This window comes from Schistocerca gregaria, chromosome 2, assembly GCF_023897955.1.
Source record: "Schistocerca gregaria isolate iqSchGreg1 chromosome 2, iqSchGreg1.2, whole genome shotgun sequence".
NCBI classification, from domain to species: domain Eukaryota; kingdom Metazoa; phylum Arthropoda; class Insecta; order Orthoptera; family Acrididae; genus Schistocerca; species Schistocerca gregaria.
The window spans coordinates 1,020,587,284-1,020,607,704 of record NC_064921.1 but is presented as its reverse complement, the minus strand read 5'-3'; the positions used below and the strand labels follow the sequence as shown (position 1 = coordinate 1,020,607,704).

The 20,421-nt window shown below is 45.5% G+C and overlaps 1 protein-coding gene across 1 annotated transcript in view; it reads right to left on the bottom strand.

Annotated features, from left to right (window-relative positions):
- Positions 1-20,421, bottom strand: part of LOC126335515 (protein yellow-like) — a 127,138-nt gene that overhangs the window by 21,601 nt on the left and 85,116 nt on the right. Inside the window, exons 2-4 of the mRNA XM_049998873.1 lie at positions 18,520-18,869; positions 8,725-8,967; positions 8,069-8,327 (exon numbers count right to left, since the gene is read on the bottom strand). Of these exons, the coding sequence (XP_049854830.1) occupies positions 8,069-8,327; positions 8,725-8,967; positions 18,520-18,869 (852 nt within the window). The remainder of the gene's footprint in view (positions 1-8,068; positions 8,328-8,724; positions 8,968-18,519; positions 18,870-20,421) is intronic.

The following is a 20,421-nucleotide window of genomic DNA, read 5'->3' as shown; positions in this document are numbered from 1 at the left end:
TAAGACAATATCTAACGCACCCACACGCTCCAAAAGGGATACCTAGGTCGAGCAGGACCGTACCATAGACTCCACGATCAAGTGACGTTAATCCTCTGGATTTTTCTGTCTTGGATCACCTGAGTAGTGAAATGTCCAGCACTCCCGTTAATTTGGTAGCAAAACTGGAGCAGTGACTTTTACAGTCTTATCCAAATTTAGGAGGTGGTTTGGGTGTGTCAGTAAGAATTCGTAACACACTGTGGGGTCGAGCGCAGCGTTATAGTCAAATGCGAGCGGGACACGATGAACACGGCCTTTAGAAGGTACGACTTTAAAATAAACTGTTGCATGTCGCGTGCTGAAGTAGTATTTTATGCCTTACTGAGGTAGGCTGTGTGTGAAATTTGAGCCCAGTTACATGAGGACTTAATCAAAAAGGTTTCAAATACTTTTGTGCTACATGGGAGAATATTTAACGCCAAAGTCAGGGGCCACAGATTCGTAGTTTAAAAGTTTATGCTTTAGTTGAGCAGATGCATATTTAATCAGCTTCATATTTATTATGTCAGTGCCCGACGACTTTTCGTTTTTTGTTTCTTGGATTACATTTTGCTGTTCTTTCATTGTTATCAGATCCATAGAGTCGATGGTGTTGGTGTTTATTTCTGGTTTTTGTTCATTATCAATTCATAAACATTTAAATATTTTGAACATTTCATTTCGGATATTATACACTCCTGGAAATGGAAAAAAGAACACATTGACACCGGTGTGTCAGACCCACCATACTTGCTCCGGACACTGCGAGAGGGCTGTACAAGCAATGATCACACGCACGGCACAGCGGACACACCAGGAAGCGCGGTGTTGGCCGTCGAATGGCGCTAGCTGCGCAGCATTTGTGCACCGCCGCCGTCAGTGTCAGCCAGTTTGCCGTGGCATACGGAGCTCCATCGCAGTCTTTAACACTGGTAGCATGCCGCGTCAGCGTGGACGTGAACCGTATGTGCAGTTGACGGACTTTGAGCGAGGGCGTATAGTGGGCATGCGGGAGGCCGGGTGGACGTACCGCCGAATTGCTCAACACGTGGGGCGTGAGGTCTCCACAGTAGATCGATGTTGTCGCCAGTGGTCGGCGGAAGGTGCACGTGCCCGTCGACCTGAGACCGGACCGCAGCGACGCACTGATTCACGCCAAGACCGTAGGATCCTACGCAGTGCCGTAGGGGACCGCACCGCCACTTCCCAGCAAATTAGGGACACTGTTGCTCCTGGGGTATCGGCGAGGACCATTCGCAACCGTCTCCATGAAGCTGGGCTACGGTCCCGCACACCGTTAGGCCGTCTTCCGCTCACGCCCCAACATCGTGCAGCCCGCCTCCAGTGGTGTCGCGACAGGCGTGAATGGAGGGACGAATGGAGACGTGTCGTCTTCAGCGATGAGAGTCGCTTCTGCCTTGGTGCCAATGATGGTCGTATGCGTGTTTGGCGCCGTGCAGGTGAGCGCCACAATCAGGACTGCATACGACCGAGGCACACAGGGCCAACACCCGGCATCATGGTGTGGGGAGCGATCTCCTACACTGGCCGTACACCTCTGGTGATCGTCGAGGGGACACTGAATAGTGCACGGTACATCCAAACCGTCATCGAACCCATCGTTCTACCATTCCTAGACCGGCAAGGGAACTTGCTGTTCCAACAGGACAATGCACGTCCGCATGTATCCCGTGCCACCCAACGTGCTCTAGAAGGTGTAAGTCAACTATCCTGGCCAGCAAGATCTCCGGATCTGTCCCCCATTGAGCATGTTTGGGACTGGATGAAGCGTCGTCTCACGCGGTCTGCACGTCCAGGACGAACGCTGGTCCAACTGAGGCGCCAAGTGGAAATGGCATGGCAAGCCGTTCCACAGGACTACATCCAGCATCTCTACGATCGTCTCCATGGGAGAATAGCAGCGTGCATTGCTGCGAAAGGTGGATATACACTGTACTAGTGCCGACATTGTGCATGCTCTGTTGCCTGTGTCTATGTGCCTGTGGTTCTGTCAGTGTGATCATGTGATGTAACTGACCCCAGGAATGTGTCAATAAAGTTTCCCCTTCCTGGGACAATGAATTCACGGTGTTCTTATTTCAATTTCCAGGAGTGTATTTACTTGTAAAGTATCTCGTTCTTGCTTATTCAAGTGCTTCATAATTCTGTATGTTTTGTTTTGCCTTCCTTGAATATCATGTTCTGTATCGATCGCACTTTCCTGTTTAGTTTTTCGTATTTCTCTCATTACTAAACAAGATTTACTTTTATTGTCTCTGTAATTCATATTATTAGGTAATGACAAGGTGTTGAAGTACGCCTGCTTTTTGTATTTTATGAGTTTGCTGACATGGTCATTACAAATCGTTAATCCAGTTCTAGAATATTTCTTTTTCCTCATTCCTAATGCTTTAGCGGCTAGTTGCATTATAATTTCTTTAATAGTATTCCATTACAATTTATATTGTTACTTACTGGTCCACATTTCTTATTTTATCTCTTTTGATATGATAGTTTGATACTATATTATTCATGGAGTAGGCGCACATTACAAGCTCTTACTTCCGACTGGGTGTTTATGAATGGTTTCTTCTGTATATACACACATCAAAAAAAGATTTGCGTCATACCGGTTCCCTGTAATCCTGAAGATAGACGTTGACTATGGATGTGCTATCACAGGCACAGTCCTTTGACTGTTCAGGGATGTCACTAAACCCGCCCAAAAATGAGTAGCGTCTATTAGACGGAGGGGGTCCGATAGGCTATCAATGCTTAGACGATCAATACCGGTGCGTCCGCATCGTTAATTCGTGCGAGGAAGGGCTCTCAACAAGGCAAGGGTCCTGACGTCTCGGAGTGAACCAAAGCGATGTTGTTCGGACATGAAGGGAGGAGATACAGAGAGACAGGAACTATCGATGACATGCCTCACTCAGGCCGCCCAAGGGCTACTACTGCAGTAGATGACCGCAACCTACTGATTGTGGCTCGAAGGAACCCTGACAGGAACGCAACCATGTTGAATAATGATTTCTGTGCATCCACATGACGTCGTGTTGCGACTCAAACTGTGCGCATTTGGCTGCATGGTGCGCAACTTCATTCCCGATGTCCATGGCGAGGTCCACCTTTGGAACTACGACACCATCCAGCGTGGTACAGATGGGGCCAACAACATGCCGAATGGACCGCTCAGGATTGACATCACGTTCTCTTCACCGATGAGTGCCGCATGTACCTTCAACCAGATAATTGTCGGAGATGTGTTTGGAGGCAACCCGGTCAGGCTGAACGCCTTAGACACACCGTCCAGCGAGTGCAGCAAGGTGGAGGTTCCCTGCTGTTTCGGGGTATCATTATATGGGGCCGACGTACACCGCTGGTGGTCATGGAAGGCGCCGTAATGGCCGTACGATACGTTAATTCCACCCTCCGACCGCTAGTGCAACCATATCGGCAGCATATTGGCGAGGCATTCGTCTTCATGAACGAAAATTCGCGCCCCCATCGTGGATACCTTGTGAATGACTTCCTTCAGGATAACGACATCGCTCGACTAGAGTGGCCAGCATGTTCTCCAGACATGAACCCTATCGAACATGGCTGGGATAGGTTGAAAATGGCTGTTTATAGACGACGTGACCCACCAAACACACTCAGGGATCTACGCCGAATCGCCGTTGAGGAGTGGGACACCAACAGTGCCTTGATGAACTTGTGGACAGTATGTCACGACGAAAACAGACATGCATCAGTGGAAGAGGATGTGATACTGGGTATTAGAGGTACCGGAGTGTACAGTAATCTGGACCACCACCTCTGAAGGTCTCGTTGTATGGTGCAACAACATATGTGTGGTTTTCATGACTACTAAAAAGGGCAGAAATGATGTGTATGTTGATCCCTATTCCAATTTTCTGTAGAGGGTTCCGAAGCTCTCGGGACCGAGGTGATGCAAAACTTTTTTTTGATTTGTCACACAAAGACAAATGCATTAAATATATTTTCGCTCTGCGTTTATCTTACTGTAAGTCAATTGCTCTCCGAAGTGGAATACGGTCATCCTCGCAGATTGCTTACTGATTCATAGCACTCAGCACCGTGACGTCGAGATTTTGCTGATGAACGCCTTCTGACTTCGACTGCGCTCTACTGCGACGTTTAGCTTACTGCTGCTAGCACACTACTGCTCATACTGCCCCTTGTTTATAGTATCAGTTTAATGTTTGCTGGGTGTCTTGTAAAATAGATTCTACCTCCTCTTACTGCTATCATAATTTGTGGGAACTTCCAACTCCTGCTGGAATGATTTTCCAAGTAAGTGTAACATTGCTAGTGTATCTTCCGTTTTTCATCTTCTGATCCATCCACTGTTACCTAGAGACATTCACTAAAGAGCCAAAGAAACTGGTGCACCTGCCTAATATCGTTGTAGGGCCCCCCGAGCACGCAGAAGTGTCGTAACACGACATCTCAAGAACTCGACTAATGCCTGCAGTAGTGCTGGAGGGATCTGACCGCATAAATCGTGCAGGGCTGTCTGTGCGTGGAGGTGGTGATCTCTTCTGTACAGTGTGTTTCAAGGCATCCCAGATATGCTCAATAATGTTCATGTCTGGGGTGTTTGGTGGCCAAAGGAAGTGTTTAAACTCAGAAGAGTATTCCTGGAGCCACTCTGTAGCAATTTTGGACGTGTGGGGTGTCGCACTGTCCTGCTGGATTTGCCCAAGTCAGGACTGGATGCAGGTGATCAGACAAGGTGCTTACGTACATGTCACCTATCAGAGTATGAAGGGTCCCAGCTGACTCCAACTGCACACGCCGCACGCCTCCGCCAGCTTGAACAGCCCCCTGTTGACACGCGCCGTCCATGTATTCATGAGGTTCTCTCCATATCCGCTTGATACAATTTGAAACGTGACTCGTGCGACCAGACAACATGTTTCCAGTCATCAACAGTCCAATGCCGGTTTTGACGGACCCAGACGAGGCGTAAAGCTTTGTGTCATGCAGTCATCAAGGGTACACGAGTGGAACTTCGGCTCCGAAAGCACATGTCGATGATGTTTCGTTGAATGGTTCGTACCCTGACACTGACAGTGTTCAAATATGCAGCAATTAGCGGACGCGTTGCAATTCTGTCACATTCAACGATTCTCTTCAGTCGTAGTTGGACCCGTTCTTGCAGGATCTGTTTCCGGCCTCAGCGAAGTCGGGGATCTGATGTTTTACCGGATTCCTGATATTCACGGTAGACTTGTGAAATGGTCGTACAGGAGAATCCCCACTTTATGGCTGCCTCGGAGATGCTGTGACCAACCGCTCGCGCGGCGACTATAACACCACGTTCAATCTCACTTTAATCTTGATAACCTTCCATTGTAGCAGCAGTAACCGATCTAACAACTGCGCCAAACACTTGTTGTCTTATATAGGCGTTGCCGACCGAAGCGCCGTATTCTGTCTGTTTACATATCTTTGTATGCGAATACGAATGCGTATACCAGTTTCTTTCGTGCGTCAGTGTACTAACGGAGCGTAGTGACCTTGCTGAAGCAGTTTCCCTTTTGTTTGCTGACACCACTACGTTTGTTCACCTTTATCTATTTGCTACTAATCCTTTTTAATATCTATCCATGGGTGATCTTCGTAACATCAGCAATGTTCGTTCTCTTATATTTAATTTTATTGTAATCTTACAGAGATAAACTACCCTAAACTCCGTCTGAACAGTCCTTGGAAGGCCCAATGGTACTGACCGACCGCCGTGTCATCCCCAAAAATGGCTCTAAGCACTATAGGACTTAATATCTGAGGTCATCAGTCCCCTAGACTTAGAACTACTCAAACCTAACTAACCTAAGGACATAACACAGATCCATGCCCGAGGCAGGATTCGAACGAGCGGCCGTAGCAGCAGCGCGGTTCCGGACTGAAGCGGGTAGAACCTCTCGGCTACAGCGGCGGCCGGCTGTCATCCTCAGCCCGCGTGCGTCATTGGATATGGAGGACCATGTGGTCATCACACCGCTCTCCCGGGCGTATGTCAGTTTAAGAGGCCGGAGCCGCTACTTCTTTATCAAGCAGTTTGCCTCACAAGGGCTGAGTGCAGCCCGGTTACCAAAAGCCCTCGGCAGATCGGATGGACACCCATCCAAGTGCTAGCCCAGCCCGACAGTGCTTAACTTCGGCGATCTGACGGGGACCGGTGTTACCACTGCCGCAAGGTCGTTGGCAATCTTACAGTCATGATAACATGAATAAACAAATGTATGACCTAGCGCGTGAAGAGTTTGAGAGAGCACTGAAAGACCTGAGTCGAAACAAGGCCCTGGGAGTAGAGGACATTCCATTAGAACTACTGACGGCCTTGGGAGAGCCAGTCATGACAAAACTCTACCATCTGGTGAGCAAGATGTATGAGACAGGCGGAATACCCTCAGACTTCAGGAAGAACATAATAATTCCAATACCAAAGAAAGCAGATATTGACAGATGTAGAAATTTACCGAACTATCAGTTTAATAAGTCACAGCTGCAAAATACTAACGCGAATTCTTCACAGACAAATGGAAAAACTAGTAGAAGCCGACCTCGGGGAAGATCAGTTTCGATTCCGTACAAATGTTGGAACACGTGAGGCAATACTGACCCTATGACTTGTCTCAGAAAATAGATTAAGGAAAGGTAAACCTACGTTTCTAGTATTTGTAGAATTACAGAAAGCTTTTAACAATGTTGAGTAGAACACTGTCTTTCAAATTCTAAAGGTGGCAAGGGTAAAATACAGAGAGCGAAAGGCTATTTACAACTTTTACGGAAACCAGATGGCAGTTACAAAAGTCGAGAGACATGAAAGGGAAGCAGTGGTTGGGAAGCGAGTGAGACAGGGTTTGCAGCTTCTTCCCGATGTTTTTCAATCTGTATATTGAGCAAGCAGTGGAGAAAACAAAAGAAAAATACGGAGTAGGTATTAAAATCCAGGGAGAAGAAATAAAAACTTTGAGGTTTGGGGATGACATTGTAATCCTGTCAGAGACAGAAACGGACTTGGAACAGACGTTGAACTGAATGGACAGTGTCTTGAAAGGAGGATATAAGATGAACATGAACAAAAGCAAATCGAGGATCATGGTATGTAGTCGAATGAAGTCGGGTGATGCTGAGGGAATTAGATTAGGAAGTGAGACACTTAAAGTAGTAAAGGAGTTTTGCTATTTGGGGAGCAAAATAACTGATGATGGTCGAAGTAGAGAGGATATAAAATGTAGACTGGTAATGGCAAGGAAAGCGTTTCTGAAGAAGAGAAATTTCTTAACATCGAGTATAGATTTGAGTGTCAGGAAGCGTTTCTGAAAGAATTTGTATGGCGTGTAGCCATGTAAGGAAGTGAAACATGGACGATAAATAGTTTGGACAAGATGAGAATAGAAGCTTTCGAAATGTGGTGCTACAGAAGAATGCTGAAGATTAGATGGGTAGATCACATAACTAATGAGGAGGTAGTGAATAGAACTGGGGAGAAGATTAGTTTGTGGCACAACTTTACTAGAAGAAGGGAACGATTGGTAGGACATATTCCGAGGCATCAAGGGATCACAAACGTAGTACTGGAGGGCAGCGTGGAGGGTAAAAATCGTAGAGGGAGATCAAGAGATGAACACACCAAGCAGATTCCGAAGGATGTAGTTTGCAGTAGGTACTGGGAGATGAAGAAGCTTGCACACGATAGAATAGCATGGAGAGCTGCATGAAAGCAGTCTGAGGACTGAAGACAACAACAACAACAACAACAACAACAACAACATGAACTAGTAGTTACTGACGAGAGACTGTGTAGGATACAGGTGATACGTTTTTACAGTTCATCAGATTTGAAACGAAGGGTAGTTACCAATAAGAATTGAGGAATTATTTGAGGTTAACAGTTTAAGAGACTCACTCCGGAAACAATAACGGCGATAGGCTGCAGTGCTGCCACGTCGTCTGCGACACGCCTTTAGGTTACTTGGTGTTTGTATAGTTTGTAATTTTAGAGCCTTACCTGTTCCCGAGTGCGCGGGCGAGAGCGACAGGCCGAAGACGCCGTCGGTCCACCGGAAGGAGACGCCGTGCAGCTGGTAGCGCGCGGCCAGCGGGTCGGGGTAGAAGTAGGGGTGCGACACCGACCAGGAGCGCCGCTCGCGCAGGCTGAACACGATCACCGAGAAGCCCCACACGTCTGTGGCGTACGCGAACGCGTCCTCGCACTGCCCGTCTCGCACGTCCGACACGATGTTGGACAGCAGCGAGCCCTCCTTGTACTACACACAGCACCGGCGGGCGCTCCTTAGTTCATGTACAAAATGGTTCAAATGGCTCTGAGCACTATGGAACTTAGCATCTGAGGTCATCAGTCGCCTAGAACTTAGAACTACTTAAACCTAACTAACCTAAGGGCATCACACACATCCATGCCCGAGGCAGGATGCGAACCTGCGACCGTAGCCGAGGGAGGACTCGAACCTCCGCCGGCACCAGCCACACAGTCCATGAATGCAGTTTTTTCAATCAAATTACATTAATTTTATGAGTAGGTCGAGAGGTGAAACGTTACAAGCTCCAGAGAGAAAGATCAGTTCTGGTAAGCAGTGCTCGGCGTGCATGGAAGAGCGACATTCAGAGCGTCGGCCTTAGACTGCTGCTGGTGTGTGCACTCACCTGGTCGGAGGGGATGACGTGTCGCATGATGAGCTGGTCGGTGCGCAGGTCGAAGAGGAAGATCTGCGCGGCGCACTGCTGGCGGATCTTGTCGATGGCGTTGGTGACGCCCGAGTCGAGCACCCAGAGGCGGCCGCAGGGGTCGACGTGCATGCGGTACACCGACGTCAGGCCCACGCAGTCTTCTCGGCCGTGCCAGTCCCAGCTGGGGTACGGCCGAAGCGCCGGCGACTGCGAGCCCGCCTGCGAAACGCCCACACCCCTCAGCTCGGTGACCCCAGGGCACTGGCCTCTCCAATCAAGTTATTCTGACCACCTGAGTGCACCGAGGACGCCGTGGTGGTCTGTCAGGGAGAGCACTAGGCTCTACAGCTGGTGGTCCCGGATTCAATCCAGGATTGGAGTCCCTCCAAGATGGACCCAGGTCCTCTCAGCCTGCTAACAAGTTCAGGACTGAGGTGCTTTCCTGGGCATACAAGGTGTTCGAGTGCCATGGGAAACCAAAGTATGATCTCCATCAGCAGTCAGGCCAGAAGCCCACTCATGGGTTTAGCTCCACAGTCTTTACCACTGACTTAATTTTAGGGAAAATACCGGCTGTCTCAGGCATCGACTAGAAATAACTCAGATAATTAGTAGTGGGTTCCTACGAGTGTATGCAGCCATGCTGACTGTATTGCTTTTCACAGCTGTTGAAGAGAGTGTGGCAGACAATCAGTGCTAACAGACAATCGATTTGGCTCCATAGATGCTTAAGTGGCTTAAGATGTGTGTACTTTGGGAGCCACGGATGTACTCTGAAAGCTTGATTCCGAACTTCTAGGCGTGTGGGGATTGTGTATTATGTATTGAACCGGGGATCTAGAAACGACGGAGAGGCTTCGTACCACTGTAGCCGTCAGTGGTTCACAACCCCACAATAGACCACGCCAGTCCACCCACGCCACCACCGCCCCACACCGAACCCAGGGATACTGTGCGGTTCGGCCCCCAGTGGAACCCTCATACCAGACGAGTGTAACCCCAAATGTTTGTGTGATAGAGTGATTATTGTCTACGCGAACGTGGAGACAGTGTTTGGGCAGCAATCGCCGACATCGTGTAACTGAGGCGGAATAATGGGAACAAGCCCGTATTCGCCGAGGCAGATGGGAAACAAAAAAATGGTTCAAATGGCTCTGAGCACTATGGGACTCAACTGCTGTGGTCATCAGTCCCCTAGAACTTAGAACTACTTAAACCTAACTAACCTAAAGACATCACACACATCCATGCCCGAGGCAGGATTCGAACCTGCGACCGTAGCAGTCGATAGGAAACAGCATGAAAAACCATCCACGGGCTGGCCGGCACACCGTAACTCGACACTAATCCGTCGGGAGGAATAGTGCCGGGGACCGGCACTCCTTTCCTCTCGGAAAGCAGCGCCTTAGACCGCGCGGTTAGTCGGGGGGCTCGTGTGAGGATACTTTCAATCATGTGGAAATGCGCATTATCATGTTGGAAGAGCCATTGCTTCCCAGAGAAAACTGTCTTGAGCACAGGCGAATGAAATTATCTCTAAATAAGCATTCGCAACCTAGTAGCCGAAGAGCTCCTTTCACGTTGATTAACAATCTAATAAAATGTATCCAATACTTTACCCTCACCAAAGTGCTAACATCTCTCTCTCTCTCTCTCTCTTTTGTATGAGTCACGTAAGATGTAACACTTCTTTTGTTTCCTGAATGGTTAGACATATCGGAAAGCGGTTACAGAAACTGTTAGAGCGTCGAGGGGTACGTATTTTCTTTTTTAATGGAACCGTGTACTTTTTATAAGTACATTCCATAGCTCTTGAGAGGATAATCACACTGATACGGGGTTTGTTAATCTTGACGTTGCGACCTGTTGCATAAACGGCATCGGAATTAGCGGTGCAAACACCGCCAAGAAGAGCTCTCGTGCTACGCTGTGTCAGAACATCAACACGTCTGTTTTGCGTGTCTGCATTGCAGGCCGCTCATTTCTGTTTTTACATTCGTTATGTGCAGACATACACTTCAATGAGAAGGAGATGCATAATATACCACTTCATGGTGTATGCAAAAGAAATGCCGTAAAAATAGTACAGCGGTATTGGGCTATCTATCGTGATTGCCATTGTCCGACACGCCAAGCATTTGCACGAATTATTAAGGCGCTAGTACGGCCAGGCTGTTGAACGCCAAAACGAGGAAAAAGAAAGAAGACACGAAGAAGCTGTTCTAGCTACGACGCTAATGAATGATACGAGACGTATTGCCAAGGAATGTGGAATCAGACAGAAGAGTGTCATTCGCATCCTGCATCGACACGATTTCCATCCCTATCACCTGTCACTACGTCACGCACTCGACGACCGTCATTTCGAACTTGGTACAGAGTTTTTTCGGACTGCACGTCAAAAATTGTTCAAATGGCTCTGAGCACTATGGGACTTAACTTCTGAGGTCATCAGTCCCCTAGAACTTAGAACTACTTAAACCTAACTAACCTAAGGACATCACACACATCCATGCCCGAGGCAGGATTCGAACCTGCGACCGTAGCGGTCGCGCGGTTCCAGACTGTAGCGCCTAGAACCGCTCGGCCACCACGGCCGGCACTTCACGTCAGCAACTGAGAAGGGACACTACTTTCTTCCAACGTGTGCTCCGCACCGATTAAGAAACGTCATTAACCACCACAATGTAAATGTGCCCAACATTCACTACTGGGCAGCCGAAAATCCACAACGGCTTCGCCAGGTGCCACAACAACGGCCGTGGAGCGTAAACGTACGGTGCAACATCATATGAAATTACATTTTGGAACTTTACTTCATATCAGGCATGGACATTCGCACGCACACTTTCTGACAAACATTCCGCTGGTTCTTCTGGAGGAATTACCACTGGGTATTTGACAGTGTATGTGGCTGCAGTACGACGGTTGTCCAGCTGACTCGTCCCGTGTAGCAAGGTAAATACTGAATGCGAACTTTCCTGGCTGAATGAGAACTTTCCTGGGCGTTGGATAGAACGAAATTCTATTGTCAAATGGCCTTCGAGGTCCTCCGATTTGACTCCTCATAATATTTTTTTCTTTGGGGAGCACTCAAAGTTGCAGTCTACGACGAAACCCCAACTACGCCAGACGATATGTGTCGTCGAATCGCCAGTGCGTGCTCTACCATATTATCCACTGTAATTACATTTATTCATCGTTCTTTTTAATGTGAAGTGCCTTTCAGTCCATGGTCTACAATTTGAACAGATGCTTAACTAAAGAAAAAAATTATTTTTTTGAATACAAAATTTATGTTACGTGATTTGGGTGGTTACCAAATCATTGTTAGTAAATTGTTTACTTCATTTACTTGTGTACGAAATTGCATTGCAATGTCAATAAGTCGACAACGTGTATTGCATATAGCGGGTAACACTGTGATTACGCGCCTACGTTCAGCATAAAATACGTTTCTTTAAGAACAATATTTACTTTGCGATATACAGAGAATCACTAGAGTGTGTTTGATACAATATTTAGTTCAACGAATGTATCCCATGTGATATAATTTAGAGCAGTGCAGGTATAGACAGTTGTTCGACAGCATGTATTTTACCTCTAAGAAGGAAACAGCCACGTACAGGAAAACATAGGTCAAATCTTCCTTCTGACATTTAGATATTTAATACAGTAGTTGCTTTCTGCACCGTTTAAGGCTTCTTTATTTGTGAAGAATAAGCAGTTGATTTCGCCGTTTCAACTCCCATAAATCTGGGAGAGTACACAAATGTGAAATAGTTTTTCTTAGCCCTTTTTGATACGCTAGATTCTAGCCTATGTCGTATTTCCATATACAACATTCGTAGTTGAACCTGCATCTATGTCATAAGTTGGTCCAGGGGGAAATAAAGCTTTATTCGCGTAGCGCTGGCCTACCTTATGGTATACAACTACGCAGTTTGTTCGAGATGCCTGCTCGGCAGTGCTTGCACCACAAATGCCGTTTCCGCCCAGAGTGTTCTCGGATTCTAGGACATATCTCGAATTTTTTTACGCTTAGTTTCAACGTCAACAATAACAAACCCTATATCACTGTAACTGTCTTCTCAAGAACTATCGAATGCAGCTGCAAAAAGTATTTTATTTAATGAAAACATACTTGCTTCAATATTTTAGTTAATACCAGCGCTAAAGACATCAACAAAAACAAAACAAGAAATACGTGCTCCAAGACGCTCTAATATTTGCCGGAAACCGCGTTTTGATATGTGTAACCGTTCAGGAAATATATATATATCCAAAAGTGATTGTACTTGCAAGTTCCTCGCCGAATTTGAAAATGCCTATATCTTGCATGAAAGAAAAGACACTTATCAGTTACCAGTTACACATACCTTTCACCGATCATCGATCACCGATCCTGTCCTTAATAGTGATCAGTGTAAAGTCTTTTGCATCAGCCCATATGTCTGCTATAGGTAGATATACTTGTACTACTGTGGTAGATCTTGGCTTTGTGTCGAAGTTGGCTGTGATAATGCGTTCAATACGTTCATTTGCATTCACATTTTCTCATTCATTCTTAGGCCTACTCCAGCACTACCTCTATTTGATTTACCACCACACTTCTCTTATTCCCACTATATCTAACTTCAACCTATCCATTTCTCTTTTCAAGTTCTTTCCGATTAAGATCTCTAACATTCCACACCCAACTCAGTAGAATGCTGGCTTTGTTTTTCTTGATGACAACATCTTTCTGGGTGGACGACTAATTTAGTTCCAGAATGTATTACGCACGCAAGAAGATGCTGTCATCATTAAGCTGTGTAGTAGAGCTGCATGTTCTTAAGAAAAGTAACAGCTGTAGCTTCCCCATGTTTTCAGCCATTCACATTGCAAAAGTAGCAGGGTCATGTTGTTAAATGTTGTAAAAGCGGATTAGCCAATCATCCATACTGCTGTCCGTGCAACCACTGAAACCAGCGCTTTGTCTGACACCTGCACGGATACCCGTCAAATGACGTTGCTCCTACAGTATTACTGTCTAAATCATTGATGTGCGCAAGCCACCAAAATACAGCATTGTTGATGATTTGTGTGTGACAGTATTTTTTAGTACATACGAGGGATGGAACTTAAATAGGGACAACTATTTGTTCACAACCGATACAAAAGAGTTACATGTTTGTACCTGTTACTGTCCTTCAAAGTAGTCACCAGCGTTGTGTAGAACTCGTTGCCAGCGATGTGGAAGGCGTAGTATACCGTTAGCAGAGCCTGTTCTGTTGATGGTGCGAATGGAGCGGCCTAAAGTTATGGTGAGTCTCGTGTACGTCTGTGATGCCGTTAATCCAACGCATTACGTTCCTCCACGGCAGACCGTCAACGCACAGTATTACTGTACGTTTTTGGAACATCACGTGCGACCAGCTTTGCGAAAGAAGCGGCGACACTTTCTGCGCAACCCACCCATCATTTTGCACGACAATGCGCGGGAGCATACAGCGCAAGCTGTGGCTGCTGTGTTCGGTCGATGGGACTGGGAAGTACTGTACCGTCCAACATACTGCCCGAACTTAAGTCCTTGTGTCTTTGATTTGATTCCGAAGATGAAGGAACCACTTCGTGGCATTCGCTTCAGAACTGTTCCAGAGATTCGACAGCCAGTAGACCGCTCCATTCGCACTATCTACAGAGCAGGCTCTGCTTACGGTATCCTACGCCTTCCACATCGCTGGCAACGGGTTCTACACAACGCTGGTGACTACTATGAAGGACAGTAACAGGTACAAACATGTAACTCTTTTGTATCTGTTGTGAATAAGTAGTTGTCACTATTTAAGTTCCAACCCTTGTATAAATGTGGTGATAGACTAGTTTCTTCAACTTCAAATCAGTACTTGCTATAATTATGTTCACTGGGGACGGAGCTGAAATGAGATACTTCATTAATTGTGAGGTGTTGAGTTTCCAGTCATGATAGTGGTCAATTCCAAGTTGAAAAAATGGAGCCATGTCTACTTCTCGCATTTCGTTGTTTGAATACCTTATCTACATCTACTTCTACATCTACATGGATACTCTGCAAATCACATTTAAGTGCCTGGCAGAGGGTTCATCGAACCACCTTCACAAGTCTCTATTATTTCAATCTCTTACAGGGTGCGGAAAGAATGAACACCTATATCTTTCCGTACGAGCTCTGATTTCCCTTATTTTATCGTGGTGGTCTCCCTATGTAGGTCGGTGTCAACAGAATATTTTCGCGTTAGGAGGAGAAAGTTGGTGATTGGAATTACGTGAGAAGATTCCTTCGCAACGAAAAACGCCTTTCTTTTAATGATTTGCAGCCCAAATCCTGTACAATTTCTGTGACACTCTCTCCCATATTTCGTGATAATACAAAACGTGTTGCCTTTCTTTGAACTTTTTCGATGTACTCCGTCAGTCCTATCTGGTAAGGACCCTACACCGCGCAGCAGCATTCTAAAACAGGACGGACAAGCGTAGTGTAGGCAGTCTCCTTAGTAGGTCTGTTACATTTTCTAAGTGTCCTGCCAATAAAACGCAGCCTTTGGTTATCCTTGCGCACAACATTTTCTATATGTTCTTACTCATTTAAGTTGTTCGTAACTTTAATAGCTAGGTATTTATTTGAGTTTACGGCTTTTAGATTAGACTGATTTATCGTGTAACCGAAGTTTAACAAGTTCCTTTTAGTAGTCATGTGGACGACCTCACACTTTTCGTTATTTAGGGTCAACTGCCACTTTTCGCACCGTTCAGATATCTTTCCTAATTCGTTTTGCACTTTGTTTTGATCTTCTGATGACTTTATTAATCGATAAACGACAGCGTCATCTGTAAAAAACAACCGAAGACAGCTGCTCAGATTGTCTCCCAAATCGTTTATATAGATAAGGAACAGCAAAGGGCCTATAACACTACCTTGGGGAACGCCAGAAATCACGTCTGTTTTACTCGATGACTTTCCGTCAATTACTACGAACTGTGACCTCTCTGACAGGAAATCGCAAATCCAATCACATAACTGAGACGATATTCCATAAGCACGCAATTTCACTACGAGCCGCTTGTGTGGTACAGCGTGAAAAGCCTTCCGGAAATCCAGAAATGGGGAACTGATCAGAAATCCCTTGTCAATAGCTAGTTGTGTTTCACAGAAACGATGTTTTCTAAACCCATGTTGACTGTGTGTCAATAGACCGTTTCCTTCGAGGTAATTCATAATGTTCGAACACAATATATGTTCCAAAATCCTGCTGCATGTCGACGTTAACGATATGGGCCTGTAATTTAGTGGATTACTCTTACTACCTTTCTTGTATATTAGCGTGACCTGTGAAACTTTCCCTACAAGTTCAGTTGTTCTTTGTAAAAGATGAAAGTAAATTTAGTAAATCTTCTCAAAATTTAATCATAGCCCATTTGCCTTGTACGAGCTATAGTTATTTCATTGCCCAATCTTTCATTTTGGGCACTGCTGCTGTTTTCTTTTCGTATGTTTTTATCGTTCGGAAAAGGCCGTTCTACTGTCAGTTTAAGATGAAAATCAATAGTGTTTCATGGAAGTAGCAAAGGACGCACAATGGAACAACGTAGTACAGCGAGTCTGACTGTATTATTTTTGAATTGTTAAAAAACCTAACACTCTACGTATTTTATAAGCTACTGTTTCGTGTATAACTGATTAGATTAGATAAGTACTTGTTCCATAGATCATGAATACGACAGTTCGTAATGATGTGGATCGTGTCAGGTTAATAAAAGGTGTCTATACAAGATATTACATTACACATAATATTACATGACACTTAATATTTTTTGGCTGGGGTTGGCGAAATTATCAACTTGCTATATCCAAAAATTCATGCAATGAGTAGAAGGAGTTGCCATTTAGAAATTCTTTTAATTTCCTTTTAAATGCTATATAGCTATCTGTCACACTATTGATGCTATTACGTAAGTGACCAAAGACTTTTGTGGCATCATAATTTATCCGCTTCTGAGCCAAAGTTGGATTTAACCTTGAGTAGTGAAGATCATCCTTAAGGTTAAATCTAACTTTAGCTCAGAAGGGGGTAAATTATGCTGCCACAAACGTTTTTGGTCACTTACCTAATAGCATCAACTTTTAGGAAACATTCCTCACACACAAAGAAAGAAAATATGTTATGTGAACATGTGTTGGGAAACACTTGCTTTCCATGTTAGAGCTCATTTCAAATCACATTAATCATGGAATGGAAACACACAGCAACAAAACGTACCAGCGTGACTTCAGACACTTTGTTACAGGAAATGTTCAAAATGTCCTCCGTTAGCGAGGATACATGCATCCACCCTCCGTCGCATGGAATCCCTGATGCGCTCATGCTGCCCTGGAGAATGGCGTACTGTATCACAGCCGTCCAAAATACGAGCACGAAGAGTCTCTACATTTGGTACCGGGGTTGAGAAGATATGAGCTTTCAAATGCCCCCATAAATGAAAGTCAAGCGGGTTGAGGTCAGGAGAGCGTGGAGTCCACGGAATTGGCCCGCCTCTATCAATCCATCGGTCACCGAATCTGTTGTTGAGAAGCGTACGAACACTTCGACTGAAATGTGTAGGAGCACCATCGTGCATTAACCACATGTTGTGTCATACTTTTAGAGGCACATGTTCTAGCAGCACAGGTAGAGTCTCCTGTATGAAATCATGATAACGTGCTCCATTAAGCGTAGGTGGAAATAACATGGGGCTCAATCAAGACATCACCAACAAATCTTACCCAAACGCTGACAGGAAATCTGTGTTGATGACGTGATTGCACAATTGCGTGCGCATTCTCGTCAGCCCACACATGTTGATTGTGAAAATTTACAATTTGATCACGTTGAAATGAAGCCTCATCCGTAAAGAAAACATTTGCACTGAAACGAGGATTGACTCATTGTTGGATGAACCATTCGCAGAAGTGTACCTGTGGAGGCCAATCAGCTGCTGATAGTGCCTGCACACGCTGTACACGGTACGGAAGCAACTGGTTCTCCCGTAGCACTCTCCATACAGTGACGTGGTCAACGTTACCTTGTACAGCAGCAACTTCTCTGACGCTGACATTAGGGTTATCGTCAACTTCACGAAGAATTGCCTCGTCCGTTGCAGGTGTCCTCGTCGTTCTAGGTCTTCCCCAGTCGCGAGTCATAGGCTCCCTAAGACGCCGATCAATTGCTTCGAACGTCTTCCTGTCGGGACACCTTCGTTCTGGAAATCTGTCTCGATACAAACGTACCGCGCCACGGCTATTGCCCCGTGCTAATCCATACATCAAATGGGCATCTGCCAACTCCGCATTTGCTAACATTCCACTGACATCAAAACCACGTTCGTGATGGACACTAACCTGTTGATGCTACGTACTCATGTGCTTGATGCCAGTACTGTAGAGTAATGAGTCGCACGTCAACAGAAGCACCGAAGTCAACATTACCTTCCTTCAATCGGGCCAACTGGCGGTGAATCAAAGAAGTACAGTACATACTGACGAAACTAAAATGAGCTCTAACATGGACAGTAAGCGTTTCCGGACACATGTCCACATAACATCTTTTGTTTATTTGTGTCTGAGGAATGTTTCCTGAAAGTTTGGTCGTACCTTTTTGTAACACCCTTTATAGCATGATGATACTGTAACTGTGGTTGGAACGGAGCAGTAGTGGCAGAGACGTCATTTACGTACAGTGAGGTTGCAAAGCCGTGCCGAGCGCCGGTAGGTACCTTGGCCGGGTCCCTGGGGATGGTGGCCAGCGTGGCCGGGATGCCGTCCTTCCAGCGAGGCACGCTGACGAAGATGCGGTCGCCGTACACGTCGAGCCCCAGCGGGAGCGCGTTGCGGCGCACGTAGCGCCCGGAGGCCGCCATCTGCTGGCGCGCCAGCTCCGACGGGAAGTCGAAGTCGACCTGGCGCCACTGGTAGAGGGTGCGCAGCGGCGGCGGGGCGGCCACCCGCGGCTGCGTCCAGGGGCCGCCCTGGGCCAGCGGCTGGCGGCGCTGCTGGGGCAGCTGCCGCAGGCCCATCGCCGCCAGCGCCGTGATCAGCGGCAGCAGCCGAGACGCACCGGAACCGTCTGAGCAGGGAGGAAGCGACCTCTTGCACAACCGCTGGTACCTGCCACTCGTCATGTTTCTTAAGGGTCGTCATCCTCTGACTCATTTGATGCGGCGCTCCACGCTTTCGTCTCCAGTGCGAGTCTCTTCTGCATATACCGGCTGATCAAAAAGTCAGTATAAATATGAAATTGAATACATAACGGAATAATGTAGATAGAGAGGCACAACTTTCCAAGAAGTAGAAATTAATTGTTAAAGAACAAAAAAAAAATAAGGCATGTGGAGAAGATCAGGTTTTTGTTGAAATGTGGAAATATGCAAGTGACACAGTCAAGACCTCCATACACATGGCTCTAACAAAAATTTGGGTAACAGAACGATTTCCTGAACATTGGGCCACAGCTATCATCCACCCACTACACAAAAAGGGAGATAAGAGCAACCCAGACAACTACAAAGGAATCTCTCTCCTAGATTGCACATACAAAATTCTATCCAAGATCCTATATGAAAGAATCAAGGAGCAATTAGAACAGGAGTTAGGGGAATATCAGGGAGGTTTCAGACCATGGTGAAGCTGTGCACAGCAGATAATTAGTTTAAAATTGATTATGGCGTACTACAAGAAACGGAACAAACCTCTGGCAATAACATTTGTAGATTTTAAGAAGTCATATGACTGTCTCCACAGACCTTCAGTATTAAAAATTTTAAGAAATCTACGACTCCATCCAAAACTAATTAAAATAATACAACTCACTCTAACCAACACCAAATCGAAAGTGAAGTTTAGAGGAGAAATTTCGGGACCATTCCTCATAAAAACAGGCTGAAGACAAGGTGACTGCCTATCACCATTACTCTTCAACTGTGCACTGGAATATATAATGAGAGAAAGGTACAAGGACAATCCAAAGATGATAAGAATTGGAAGTGCAAAAGATGATATTAGCTTAAACTGCTTGGAGTTCGCTGATGATCTTGCTCTCCTAGCCAACACCATTCAAGAAGCCAAGAAACAAGTGAAATCACTACAAGAAATAGCAGAGAAAGTAGGCCTTGAATATCATTTGAAAAAACGGAGATTATGCTGACCCACCACTTGCAAACAAAATTACAATAGGGGAACAGGAAATAAAACTTGTTGATAAATTTAAATATTTAGGCGAAATAATAACATACAATCTAAATGAGAAGCCATCATGGCAGAATAGAATAAAAAATGAACTACGCAAATTACATTATCAAAACTACATAAATCAAAAACAGCCTATATATAGATGCAAAATTATAACACTATAAAACAGTTACACAACCAGAAATTACGTATGCTACTGAAACTATCATCAAAATAACTAATACAGCAGAAATTGACAGAATACTAAAAATTGAAAGAAGAATAATTAGGACATGTATAAATAAACAGTATAATAAATAAATGGACATTGGAGAATAGCATCAAATGAAACAGTGTATAATAAAAGAGAACCAGTCATCAGTACAATCAGGAAGAAACACATCTCATTCTTTGGACATCTGATGAGAACTCCAGAAAACAGAATTAGTAAA